The sequence below is a fragment of the Eschrichtius robustus genome, chromosome 10, assembly GCF_028021215.1.
Source record: "Eschrichtius robustus isolate mEscRob2 chromosome 10, mEscRob2.pri, whole genome shotgun sequence".
Classification (NCBI taxonomy): domain Eukaryota; kingdom Metazoa; phylum Chordata; class Mammalia; order Artiodactyla; family Eschrichtiidae; genus Eschrichtius; species Eschrichtius robustus.
In genome coordinates this window covers 86,430,419-86,443,505 of record NC_090833.1, presented here as the reverse complement: position 1 = coordinate 86,443,505, position 13,087 = coordinate 86,430,419, and the positions used below count along the sequence as shown (strand labels likewise).

Genomic DNA, 13,087 nt, shown 5'->3' with positions numbered 1-13,087 from the left:
AACAGTGTACGAGGGTTCCTTTTTCTCCACACCTTCTCCAAGCATTTGTTATTTATATTCCTTTTCATTATGGCCATTCTGACTGGTGTGAGGTGGTATCTCATTGTAGTTTTGATTGGCTGGTGCACATTTGATAGCTGGGAAAATGAGTAGGAAGAAGATAAGTGCAGGTTCCCACCTGGTGAATTGTTAACTCCACCTTAGACCATGTTCTCTGGCCTGTTCCTTAACAAAAGAGCTTCTCAAGGGGTTTTTTGTTTGGAAATGCAGCTCATCCCCAGGAAGCTATCTTCTTCTTGGAAGTTAGACTGACACCTGCAACAATATGACAGTCATGTGACAAAAGGCTCCCAAGACATCCAGGGACAGTGAGGATGGTGGGCCAGCAAGTGCAGACCAGGACTACCTCCTACCAAAGGAAAACAAAAGTTGCCACAGGAGACAGCCTACACTCAGGAGACAGAGCACAAAACCCTGGAAGAGCACTTGTTATCAGAGATCAGGACTTAAGTGTCAAAAAACACCACAGTATTCCCCAGCATGAGTTAGGCCATTTTGTGTCACCACTACTTTTTGAGCGGCATATATAATATTGTCTTCTTGCATCAACTCCCATGTTTCCTTCATATCTAATGGTCTTTCCTCCCTCACGGAGAAAAACAGGAAACATTTGGTGTCATCAAGTGAAAGAGGTGCCAGAGAGTAAAGAAGATATTAATTTTCACCAAGTTAAATACAAAGAGAAGGAAGCAAAGCTTGTTTTCAGTGCATTTTAATGTGTGAGAATGTGTTGCTATGAGGTTTTGACTGTTCCTGGTTTGCAGCACTGACCAGTGCTTGATTTAGATGAGAGAGGATATGTGAGGAAGGGAAAAGATACCCAGACTTCTTGTGTCTTTTCTTCTGCTTGCAAATCTTTAAATCCAAACTTCTCCCGTCTTAGCCAACCATTTCCTTGTGGACTGTAGCATTTGAAGCATGTGAGGAAAGGCCAAGAACCATTGTGAGTTGAGAGATTTCTTACTTATCCCTCCCTTATGTTCAGCAAGTCTGACTTGTCTTTGGTGGTGTGTTTTTTTTTTTAATTTATTTTTGGCTGCATTGGGTCTTCGTTGCTGTGCGCGGGCTTTCTCTAGTTGCGGCGAGCGGGGGCTACTCTTCGTTGCGGTGCGTGGGCTTCTCACTGCGATGGCTTCTCTTTTGGAGCACGGGCTCTAGGCGCACGGGCTTCAGTAGTTGTGGCTCGCGGGCTCTAGAGCACAGGCTCAGTAGTTGTGGCACATGGGCTTAGTTGTTCCGCAGCATATGGGATCTTCCTGGACCAGGGCTCAAACCTGTGTCTCCTGCATTGGCAGGTGGATTCTTAACCACTGCGCCACCAGGGAAGTCCCATCTTTGGTGGTCTGGTCAAGACCTGCTCTGCTCGCCGCACTTGTGTCCTCTGGGTTGCTAAGGAGAGCATGAGGCTAGCTGTACAGGACAAGTGCAGTAGTTTCCTGGGGCTGACACGACATATACCACACACTCATTGGCTTAAAGTCACAGGAATTTATTCTCTCATGCCTGGAGGCCAGAATTCCAAACCAAAGTGTCTGCAGGGCTATATCCCCTCCGAGGGCTCTAGGGAGGAATCCTTTGTTGCCTCTTCCAGCTTCTGATAGTAAGTTCATGTTTCAGACAAGTTTTTTTGTGTCGACTGAAAAAAAAAAAAAAAGCACAACCTAAAAGTTGAGAATTATGCTTTATTTGTCAGACATCCTGAGTACTTAAGCTGGGGAGACAGCCTCTCAGATAGCTCTGAGGGACTGTTCTGAACAGGTAAGGGAGGAGCCAGGATATATATAGGAGTCTTTGCAAACAAACAGACAAATAAAACCAGGTAGTCAGAACATCAAAAGATTACTGTTAATTAAAGAAAACCAGACATCTCAAGTTGAGGAATTTAGTGCTTTTCTATGAGTAGGAAGATGCCAGAGTCTGGACTTATTGAAACTACTCCTTTGATATGCATCTTAACTATCTAGGGCCGGTATCCTGTTTTTCTCCATCCTGAATCCCCTCAGGGTGCACAGTTGGGGGCAGTTGCAGTGGAAGAGGGCTTGATGGCTGCAACATCCTTGGCTTACTGACATGGCAGGCGACATTCACACACATTTGTAAAAATCAAAATTTGTTTTCAGCTTTATTTGATTCATGTCGACTGGCTTATTTTAAAAAGCTTTTATGATGGATGCTGTTTGGAACTTTTCACAGTTTAATTAAATGTCTTTAAAAGTTACAGAACCTTCTAACATGTGTTTAATCATTTAGGTATTGTTTAGTTTGGAACTTTTCACAAGTTTAAATAAATATAAATGTCTTTGAAAGTTGCAGAAGACTCTAATATCTGTTTAATCGTATGACATCTGAGAGGTCTTCACATTTTCATTCATATCAGCACTTAGGCATTTTCTTAGAGTCTTGGGCTGTACTTCCAAGATTATGTGGACAGAAGTATGAGCTAGCCTGTCACGGTGAAGCAAGGTGACAGTCACTAAGGAGTCCTTTCTAGTGGACTTTCAGAGACTGAAGGTGGCAGATTGCATTTTCCAAAGATGGCCACAACCACGTCTTCAATCCCACATGCTTTTCTGCTAAGTGACCTTGCCTCTCCCCACCAGGAGGTAGACTGTCAGCCCCCTCCCCTGTAACCTGGGCGTCCCTGGTGACATGCTCTGAATACAATGTGGCAGCAGAGGTTTCACTGGGGACTAAGACCAGGTTATAAGAAGCCTTGCAGTTCCTCACTGGGCATTCTGGCTTACGTTCTCTTGGGATGTTCCTCTCAGAGCCAGCCTTCGTGCCATGGGAGCCCAAGCCATGGAGAGGCCCAGTAGGTACTCTGGTGGGCAGCCAGGGCTGAATGCCCAGCCCACAGCAGCATCTAGGACAGCCATGTGAGTGAGCCTGCTTGGATGTCGGCCCAGTCAAAACTGCTAATGATTCTGGCACACGTGAAAGACTTCCAAAGGAAAACATGTAGTTAAGCCCAGTCAGGAAATTGGAAAGATGGTTTTTTCAAGCTGCTATGTTTCCTGGTAGTTTGTTTTCCAGTAATAGATAACCAGAATAGTCTTTTCACTGCATGCCCCATTGGTTCCCGTGTCCTAAAAACCTGTGTGTGGGCCCAGCCTCATCTCCCACGCCTCAACCTTCCCACTTTCTCTAAATGTTGTTTCTCTTTTCTAAGGAGTTCTGACCTGGGAAGTCTCTGCTCTGATACCCACCCTTTTATCCTGTGTTACTGCCCAGCTCCTCTGGGTCCATGTCCGGTTTCTCTTCCTTCTGGTGTTTCAACCACCTCCTCTAACAGCACCATCTCCTTCTCAGGGTTGGGAATGTCTCTTCCACAGGGTGATGACTGGGACGCCATGGGTGCTACATCAATTCCAGTTGTCTCAGTGTGGTCCCAACCAGCAGAAGGGACTCAGATTGGGAGCCTCCCGAATCTTCCTGTGGCTACACTTGATCATGCTATCCCAAAACCCACAGAATTTTACTCCAAATGACACAACATCTGTCATTTTAGGTCAGAAAGTTCGAAATGTAAGCGCCTGCGAGGGAAGGCCACATTGAGGGTCCAGCATGGCACACAGTCCAGTGCAGATGGACTTGACCAGAGGCTGCTGGAGGTCTTGTGGGCTGAGACCCCAGTTCTCCCCCACCTCATGTCTTCAGAAGGAATGACAGGGTCTAATAACTAAATGCTTCCACCTACTCTTTATTTCCTTGAGTAGGAAGGAACATGAGAATTTTAAACCCAAAGACAGCAAATGAAACTATGTGCTTCCTTAGCCTGTGGAATGTAGGGAGATTTTCTTTTTTAAAACAAATTCAGGAATTAGGCAGCTAGGTGTAAATTAGGCTTCAGAATATCTCTTTCGATGCTTTCACCTATTGCCCACCTCTGAGGCCACAAGACTATTTCTGAAGCCCAGCCTCAAATGTGGGAGCTTATCCTTCATCGCATATGGACACAAAGACAAACATTCTTGGCAATTCATTGTGTCTGGTCCTTCCTCAGTTGCAAAGTAGCCACATAGTCTTCGCTAGATGTTGGGGAAGATGCACCAGAAATTGGCTCTGTGACGTTCATCCTGTAACTCTGCTGGGTTGTCACCATCGTGGGTCAAATGATCATGATCTCTAAGGCCCTTTTCTTGATTGGAAATCGCATGTATGTGTGTTCACTTTTCTAAAATGTGAATTTTTTCCTTATTAAAATAATTTACCTTTGTCCTTTAGACTGTTTGCCAAATTTTGTTCTATTCAAGGGTTGGATCAGACACAGTCAATAGGCAGCTGACATATTCAGAACGATAAGAACCAGAAGGCCACGCAGCCATTCTAACAGACCACTGGCACACTCAGTTATGTCTTCAGGGCCCAATTACCTTTTTCACTCTACAAAAACTTCATGTATTAAAAACAGAAAGATGTACCATCTCTACTCTGAAATTGTTTTATTTTAAAGGTAAAACTTTATACATCCTTTTAAAACATGAAAATTCAAAATTCTTGAGGCAAGTCGATCATACAAACCTATTTACAACAGTATTAAAAGAGTGGTAACATTTCACCAGCATAAAATGTCACAGAATTCAAATCACACCTTGGATCTTCAATGATTCAAGTGTTTCATCCCACACAATAAGGTCTGGTTAGTTTTAAGAGAAAATTCTTCCTCTGGATATTCTGTTCTCAATCCTGCCTTTGAGATTTAGACAGTAGGATAACTGGCCATGGTGGCGATTCCACAGTTGTTGTTCTGGTCTTTGGCCATCTTTATGTAGCCATCCATGCCCCAATCTTCACCCCAGCTAGAAGAAGAGAGGGTTTTCCATTTTATACAAAGAATCAAACACATTTTTCTTTATTAATACTTAAACAGTGCCCCCGAGTCCAGGACAGATTCAGAAAGAAGCAAGAAAGGCAGTTGTTCTTGTTCCTGGTTGAGTTCTAAATGTGTAAATAACTTCAATCTCCAAACCTCTCACGGAACTGCAAAATTAGAGACAGAAAAAGGAAACTCTTGGGGCCAGATGTGTTTCAGATTTAAGAAAATTTTCAGATTTAGAAATGCAATGGTGCTGGGACTTCCCTGGTGGCGCAGTGGTTAAGAATCCGCCTGCCAATGCAGGGGACACAGGTTTGATCCCTGGTCTGGGACGATCCCACATGCCGTGGAGCAACTAAGCCCGTGCGCCACAACTACTGAGCCTGCATGCCACAACTACCAGAGCCCGCGCGCCTAGAGCCTGTGCTCTGCAACAAGAGAAGCCACCGCAAGGAGAAGCCCGCGCATGCAACAAAGAGTAGCCCCAACTCGACGCAACTAGAGAAAGCCCGCGCAGCAACAAAGACCCAAGCAGCCAAAAAAAAAAAATTAATTAATTAAATTAAAAAAAAAAAAAGAAATGCAATGGTGTCAAAGCTACATCGATACCCTAGGCAAGCTTGAGAGAGTACCTTAATGTTATAATCAAACATTAATATGTCTGTGTTCACCCTAAGTGGCATAAAGACTTCGGAAGTGTGCTTAAGGGTTTGAGAACCTGTATCCAAATACTGATTCCAAAAGGGACTCCCATTTCAATCTCAAATATAAGTATTTTGGGCACTTTATACCTGTTCTTGACAAGCCAGTATTTATTGTTATCTGAGTCTGCTCCTTCAAACCCATAGCCAACCACCAGAACACCATGATCCAGTTCTTCGCTGCTGCAGTATGGATCATAATAAATGCCTGGGAAAATAAAATTCAATGTTGGGGTGAAGACCTCCAAATGACACATGACAGTAACCCAGCCTATCAACTAGGATAAGGGAGACACCTCAAAATTCAGCTAAAGGACATAAATCTAGATAGGATTTAAAAACAAGATCTATTATTTTAATCTAGGCTAGGGATCTAGGTTCTCATCTAACACTAGCAGAAATACTGGAACAATCTCTTTTGTAAACAATGTGTGAAGAGGCATAAAAGACCACTCCCTAAAACCTTATCATTTTACTTTCAGAATGTGAGTCTAGGGAAACAGCACACAACACAAAATTACTTCAGGCAAGAGGTTCTTTCCAGTTTTAATTACAGTAGTAAAATTCTTTGGAAAATTTCAAAGGTCTAACAACTGGAAAAAAGTAAATTAAGCTATACGAATCAAATTAAGTAGCCATTTAAATATATTTGTGAAGTGCTTAAAATCATGGGGATTCAAGTAATGTCAAATGGACACATCAGGCACAAATACTATATGAACAACTATGTTAAATCTACACACCCCCAAATTATACACTGAATTCTACACACCAAAGAGTCAATCTTGCTGTATGTCATGGTGGTTTTCCAATTTTTCTGCCTAAACTTCCATACAGACAAATGCTTACCTGCTTTATAGAACTGGAAGGTTGGATGGCCTGCATCAATAGCAACAGAGATGGGGCCCACAGTTGCCACTGCCTTCATAAGGGCCCTCTCTTGCTTAGGAATGTCCACGAAACCAGTGTCGTTGGCAGCAGAACTCTGTGGTCTGTAGTGGCAGGATTCATCCTTTTTCAAAGGTAATGGGGAAGAGACTTGATTAATACCATCCCCCTCCTGGGGTACATGAGTTCAAGACAGTCTGCAGCTTAATGATTTCCAAGTCAAGTTTGTTATAAAGCACCCCAGGAGATGAAATGATATTGGTTGTTTTGAAATGGAAAAAGTAGCTGGTGTCTATTCAATGAGACACGCTCAGTCTACCTGTCCATAAGAAACTTTTAATCTGGAGAAATTTATACTTACATAGAATGGTATGTATATTTCCACATGACACAGAAATATTAACAGCTTTATGGTAACTACCTAAACAGAGAACTGTGCAAGGCTAACATATTTTAATGCTAGTTCTGGCAGTCTGCAGATATAGAGTCTACCATCTAAAATGTGAATTCTAAATTGGTATCTGTTTTCCCCCAAAGTGTTCAACTTTGATAACAAGATAAGGAGCTCCTTTTACCCTTCCAAAATATGGATAGGATTCCTCTGAGTCCAGGCCTCCGTTGTCCTTAACATACTGGAAGGCATTATCCATTAGGCCACCACTGCAACCCTCATTGCCTTGAGGCCGAGAGCAGTCCACCAGGTTCTGCTCACTCAGTGAGACAAGTTTGCCAGTTTTCCGGAACATCTGTCCTTCAAGGGCACCAGTTGCACTAAAAGCCCAACAAGAACCACACGTACCCTGAAAACAAAATTTAAAAGCTCTTAGTCTACAAAACAAATAGCAAGACTTTGACAACAGCCCACATATCTGAAAATGCTTTTAAAAACTAGTGAATTGCATCCAAACTCTAGTCATTCAGAGCAGGCCATGGGGCGTTTCCAAAAGGAAACCCCTTCTCCAGGCATTTGAGGGCTCTTGTGTCCACGTTCAGTGCTTCAGAAGGAAAAGTCTTCAAGAGCTGGCAAACAACTCTTCATCACAGCAAACGCATCTCTCATTCCAAGAAACTTATCAACACAATTCTTTTTCTCTCAAGGAAATTTGAAACCAAATAAAATGTTTTAAATTCTTGAAAAAAAACCAAAAAAAACGAGTGAATTGCATGTTGTTCCACAGCCTGCCATTGCAAGGATGGCAACTCCTATTTGGCTTTACTCTTGGAGAGAGATCTGCTGAATACTGTCATACCTGATTCTTCACAGGAGTTACATAGCCTTTCTCTCTCCAATCCATGGATGAGGGAATCGAAGCAAAGACAGGTACTGGGAACACCTTCCCCTTCTTGTGCTTCTGGTTTCGAAGACCATTCATCACCTGCCTGAATTCTTCACTGGTCTTCAAGGAAAAGGAAACAATGTTGAAAAGCAAAAGGTTATTTTCCTAAAGTACTAAGGAGGGGAGGCACAAAAAGTTCACGCCACACTCACCATGTCACCGAAGGCATTCATTGCCATGGTGAAGCCATGTTTCCCTTGGCTGTATTCCTGATTGTGCAGGTCAATCATTTTCATATTCTTCTCCCACACTGTTCTCCTCCATCCTTCTTCATTCTACAGGCAAACAGGTAACCTATACTCTTTATTTCTATTTAAAACCAACCCACCTTCACCAAGTGGATTTGCAGACAGAGAGGAAGAGAAACCATGGCCAGAGATGGCTTTATACTCTTGGGAACTGTTTCCCAGCGCCCACACAACAGGGTCTTATGCCCATACTGTACTCAGTAATGGGTGCCATGAAGTTACTGCCCTGGTAAGAGCCAGCCTCAAGAGGCTACTGTCTGCTATAAACTCCCAACAGCATGGACCATTCTCTGCGGGGTTTCAGATGGACAGTTTCAGATGTTACCAACCAAGCCATATAGTTTCCTGTGTGTTGCCTTCCACAATTTCCATTGTGCATTTAAACTGAGATCAAGTTTTGGAGCCGCTAAGGCTATTCCCAAGCAAAGGGCAGTCAGGAGGAGTGAAGGATTCATGTTTCAAAAGCCTAGGAAGGGAAAAGAAATGAGTATCTGATTAAACCAATCTTACTAAAAGGCCATCCTACTTTTTTCTGAGACGTTATACCCACTGTGGTGGAGTAAAAACATTTATCTTCCCAAGTATTTACACAAGGACTGTAGGGGAAGGCTAAGGACGTGGATAGAGAAAAACAGCTCAGAGACCTCAGTTCCCGCGTCGGAGAGGCTCAGGCTCTTATGGGACTCAGAGCAGCGGCTAGGGCGAAGCTCCCTCCCGCGTTGCAGACGGGGCCAGGCCAGGGGCGTGCCGCCCCGCCCCCCGCCCCCGGCGAACGCCCGCCGCTCTCAGAGGATGTTGACGCGGCGCAGGGAACAGAGGGCACTGCAGCCCGGCGTGCGGGGCTCAGGCTGCCCTGTGTGACCGGCGCCTCCTGGGACCTCTCCCAACCCCAAGCCTGGCAGTCCCGCTGGTTCCCGGGGTGACCCCGCCGCGCCAGGCCCCAGCCCGTGGTGCTCACCTGCGGCGGGCGCAGCTGCGCCAGCAACTATGGATCCGGGGGCGTCGGAGGTTGGGCTGTGGGCGCATGTCCTCCCATTTAAGGCCCCGGGATTCCGCTCGGCCGACCCCGCCCCCGACAGCCCGCGCCGCGATTGGCTGAGCTGCATGTGGGCGGAGCCCCTGTGCTGGGATTCCCGGCGCCTCAAGAGGCTGGTCCCAACTTGGCCAGGTGCCAGCCTCAGTGGACCCGACGGCGGCGAGCTGGGCAGCGCTGAGAAGGGCGGCCAGCGCCTCCTTGGGGACCCGGATCAACTAATTACCTCGATTGCGCTCGGCCGGTGGTTCACGAAAAGAAGCTTATAGGGAGCACCAAGTGGATTATCAGCGCAACCCTGTGCCTCCTTTAGTCCTAGAGTTTTTGGTGAAAGTCTGCGGGAGGGCTGTCTAGTTTAAGGGTTTCCGCTTATTCCACAGCAAAGGTGGGGCGGGCTGGAGGAATGCGGAGCCCTCAGGGCCTTACCTCAGGCCCTCAGGGCCTTACCTCCGGGCTGAGGGTGGTACCAGCTGGGTTTGAGAAGAATCGGAGCGGAAAGGCAGTTCCTCAAAGCTCGGGACGCTCTGGTCACTCCCCAAATCCCAGGAGGAAAAGGGGACGGGCTGGGTGGGTCTCCAGAGAAGGCATGGCATTTTGTAATGCCCCTTTCCTGTCTTCGCCGGTCAGGGGTTCCTCTCACCTCTCAAGCTTTCCTCAAAACCAACAGAAACAAGTTATTTACAGAAAAATTTAGTTTAAAAAAAGGAAAGGTGGAAGGTAGAAACTGCTCTTACCTTCCCACACTCTACATTAGGGATTGTTATGTCTTTCTTAGTATCTAAGGTGCTTTTCTTGAGATTTAAGAAATTTGACTTTTAACTTCAGTGAGTTCTACTTTACATTTAATGTCAGGATTTAAATGACAGTTAGTGAAACATTTTAAATGGAGGAAAATAGATTTATATATTAAATATTAATTTATATAATTAATAATTTAAGGAACACAAGCTAGAAAAGTTGTACATGTTTGTCCTTTACTACATAAAAATATATTCATTGTAGAAAATACCTTTTAGAAAAAAAATTATCATTACCTCATGTCCCTTCCCACATTACCTTTTTTCTATGGATATTTTGAATTTTTTTAAATAAAAATGTAGTCATGGTTCACTGGACTTGTAAACTAATTTCTACTTAAGATTAAATGGATAAGCATTCTGGAAGCACAATCAGACACAATTTTACTGTGTTCATATGTACATAACATAAAAATGTCTATTTTAACCATTTTTAAGTGTGCAGATCAGTGGCATTAAGTACATTCTCATTGTTGTGCAACCATCACCGTCAGCCATCTTTGGCACTTTTTCATCCTCCCGAACTGAAACTCTGTACCCATGAAACAATAATTCTGCATTTCTCCCTCCTCCCAGCCTTTGGCGACCACTATTCTAATTCTGTCTCTCTGAATTTGACTATGTACCTCTCATAAGTGGAATTATCTAATATTTGTCCTTTTATGCCTATGTCACTTCACATAATGTCTTAAAGGTTTATTCATGGTGTATGTAACGTGTCAGAATTTCTCTTTTTTTCTAAAGGTGAATAAAATTCCCTTGTATGAATGTACCGTGTTTTGTTTCTCCAGTCATCCCTGGATGGATTTCTGGGTTATTTCACATCTGACTATTTTGAATGATGCTGCTGTCAACATTGTTGTACAAATGTTCAAATTCCTGTTTTCAGTTCTTTTGGGGATCTACACAGAAGTGGAATTGCTGGATACGGTAATCCTATGTTTAATTTTTTTCTATGTTTTCCATGGTGGCTGCACCATTATACATTTTACCAGCATTGCAGAGAGTTCCAATCTTAAATATTTTCTTAAATTCTTTGAGTTGCCTGTTCGTAAAGTCAATACTGTCCTTTGGTGCACAGAAGTTTTAAATTTGGATGAAGTCCAGTTTACCTATTTTTTCTTTGGTTGCCTGTTCTTTTGGTATCATATCCAAAAAATTATAACTAAACCCAATATCAGGAGGCTCTCCCCTTGTGTTTTCACCTAAAATTTTATAGTTTTAGTTCTTATGTTTGGGTCTTTGATCCATTTTGTGTTAACTTTTGCATATGGTGTAAGGGAAGGGTCCAATTTCATTCTTTTGCATGTGGATATCAGACTTTCCCAACATCAGTTGTTGAAAAGACTATCTTTTCCCTATTGAATGGTCCTGGCAACCCCATACAACTTAGAAAAATCAATTCTTTAAAAATTTTAAGATCTTTGAGGAAATAGAAACTTTTCTTTCTCAGACACGCCTAGAGGCCAAAGCTCTTAGGTGGTTACAAAAGCGTGTTTTATTATCAATGACTGGAGGTTAAAAATTTTTTTTAATACACCATGGAGTTCAACACAGTCATTCACTCAAGAAATCTAAGTACATAATCTAATATATGGGTTTTACAGTTGCCCTTGGGTCACAGAGTGGAAAAACCTGCCACTGCATGACCATGAGCACCTGGAGCGATAGCCTGTCTGGAGGCTATTCCGAAGAGTGGCGGCTCCTTTGGAATTTCACATTTGGAATGTGATGCAAATGCATTGGAGAAAGCTGGACTTTTTAAAATACCGAATGTGCCTCAAATCTACAATTAGAACAGAAATATCTAAATGCCAGAGAAATATGGGAGAAGGCCATTTAAGCAAGAAACTGTAACATCTATTTATACAAAATCTGTTAAGTAATGTATTACAGAAAGACATTGCTTAACCATTTTGTTCTTATTTCTACTCTTCTATCTCATTTCTTTGCCAAATAACTTAGATGAGTGCTCACTATTAAAATGGTCACATTTTAGTCAAGTGAACGATCCTTAACTCTGTCTTTGATAAAATGCAGTTAGCAGAACTTCCTGATTCCTATTTTAAATGCGATATCTGTGAAAGTATATTCTTTTTTTTCAAATTTTTGAATTATATTTTATTTTTTTATACAGCAGGTTCTTATTAGTCATCAATTTTATATATATTAGTGTATACATGTCAATCCCAATCTCCCAATTCATCCCACCCCCACCCCCACCCCCCACCAGCCACTTTCTCCCCTTGGTGTCCATACGTTTGTTCTCTACATCTGTGTCTCTATTTCTGCCCTGCAAACCGGTTCATCTGTATCATTTTTCTAGGTTCCACATATATGCATTAATATACGGTATTTGTTTCTCTCTTTCTGACTTACTTCACTCTGTATGACAGTCTCTAGATCCATCCACATCTCTACAAATGCCCCAATGTCGTTCCTTTTTATGGCTGAGTAATATTCCATTGTATAGATGTTCCACATCTTCTTTGTCCATTCGTCTGTCGATGGGCATTTAGGTTGCTTCCATGACCTGGCTATTGTAAATAGTGCTGCAGTGAACATTGGGGTGCATGTGTCATTTTGAATTATGGTTCTCTCTGGGTATACGCCCAGTAGTGGGATTGCTGTGTCATATGGTAATTCTATTTTTAGTTTTTTAAGGAACCTCTGCACTGTTCTCCATAGTGGCTGTATCAATTTACATTCCCACCAACAGTGCAAGGGGGTTCCCTTTTCTCCACACCCTCTCCAGCATTTGTTGTTTGTAGATTTTCTGATGATGCCCATTCTAACTGGTGTGAGGTGATACCTCATTGTAGGTTTGATTTGCATTTCTCTAATAATTAGTGATGTTGAGCAGCTTTTCATGTGCTTCTTGGCCATCTGTATGTCTTCTTTGGAGAAACGTCTATTTAGGTCTTCTGCCCATTTTTGGATTGGGTTGTTTGTTCTTTTAATATTGAGCTGCATGAGATGTTTACATATTTTGGAGATTAATCCTTTGTCCATTGATTCGTTTGCAAATATTTTCTCCCATCCTGAGGGTTGTCTTTTCATCTTGTTTGTAATTTCCTTTGCTTTGGAAAAGCTTTTAAGTTTCATTAGGTCCCATTTGCTTATTTTTGTTTTTATTTCCATAACCCCAGGAAGTGGATCAAAAAAGATCTTGCTGTGATTTATGTCAAAGAGTGTTCTTCATATGTT

At 42.8% G+C, this 13,087-nt stretch overlaps 1 protein-coding gene across 1 annotated transcript; it reads right to left on the bottom strand.

Moving 5' to 3' along the window:
* Positions 1 to 4,513: 4,513 nt before the first annotated feature.
* On the bottom strand, positions 4,514 to 9,092 carry CTSL (cathepsin L). Its single transcript, XM_068552163.1, has 8 exons — positions 9,009 to 9,092; positions 8,380 to 8,516; positions 7,955 to 8,077; positions 7,716 to 7,862; positions 7,041 to 7,265; positions 6,427 to 6,589; positions 5,668 to 5,785; positions 4,514 to 4,859 (listed from the first exon to the last, which is right to left on the bottom strand). Exons 2-8 carry the CDS (start codon positions 8,503 to 8,505, stop codon positions 4,760 to 4,762), a joined length of 1,002 nt encoding a protein of 333 aa, XP_068408264.1. The 5' UTR covers positions 8,506 to 8,516; positions 9,009 to 9,092; the 3' UTR covers positions 4,514 to 4,759.
* Between the last annotated feature and the right edge of the window lie 3,995 nt (positions 9,093 to 13,087).

What these genes read in the sequence shown, in the direction of transcription:
- CTSL (XM_068552163.1), bottom strand. Translation starts at nt 8,505, where the DNA reads ATGAATCCTTCACTCCTCCTGACTGCCCTTTGCTTGGGAATAGCCTTA. An exon ending in CCTATCCATATTTTGGAAGG is followed by an intron (nt 6,590 to 7,040) that starts GTAAAAGGAGCT and finishes CCTTTGAAAAAG; the next exon opens with GATGAATCCTGCCACTACAG. An exon ending in TACTGGCTTGTCAAGAACAG is followed by an intron (nt 4,860 to 5,667) that starts GTATAAAGTGCC and finishes CTCTTCTTCTAG; the next exon opens with CTGGGGTGAAGATTGGGGCA.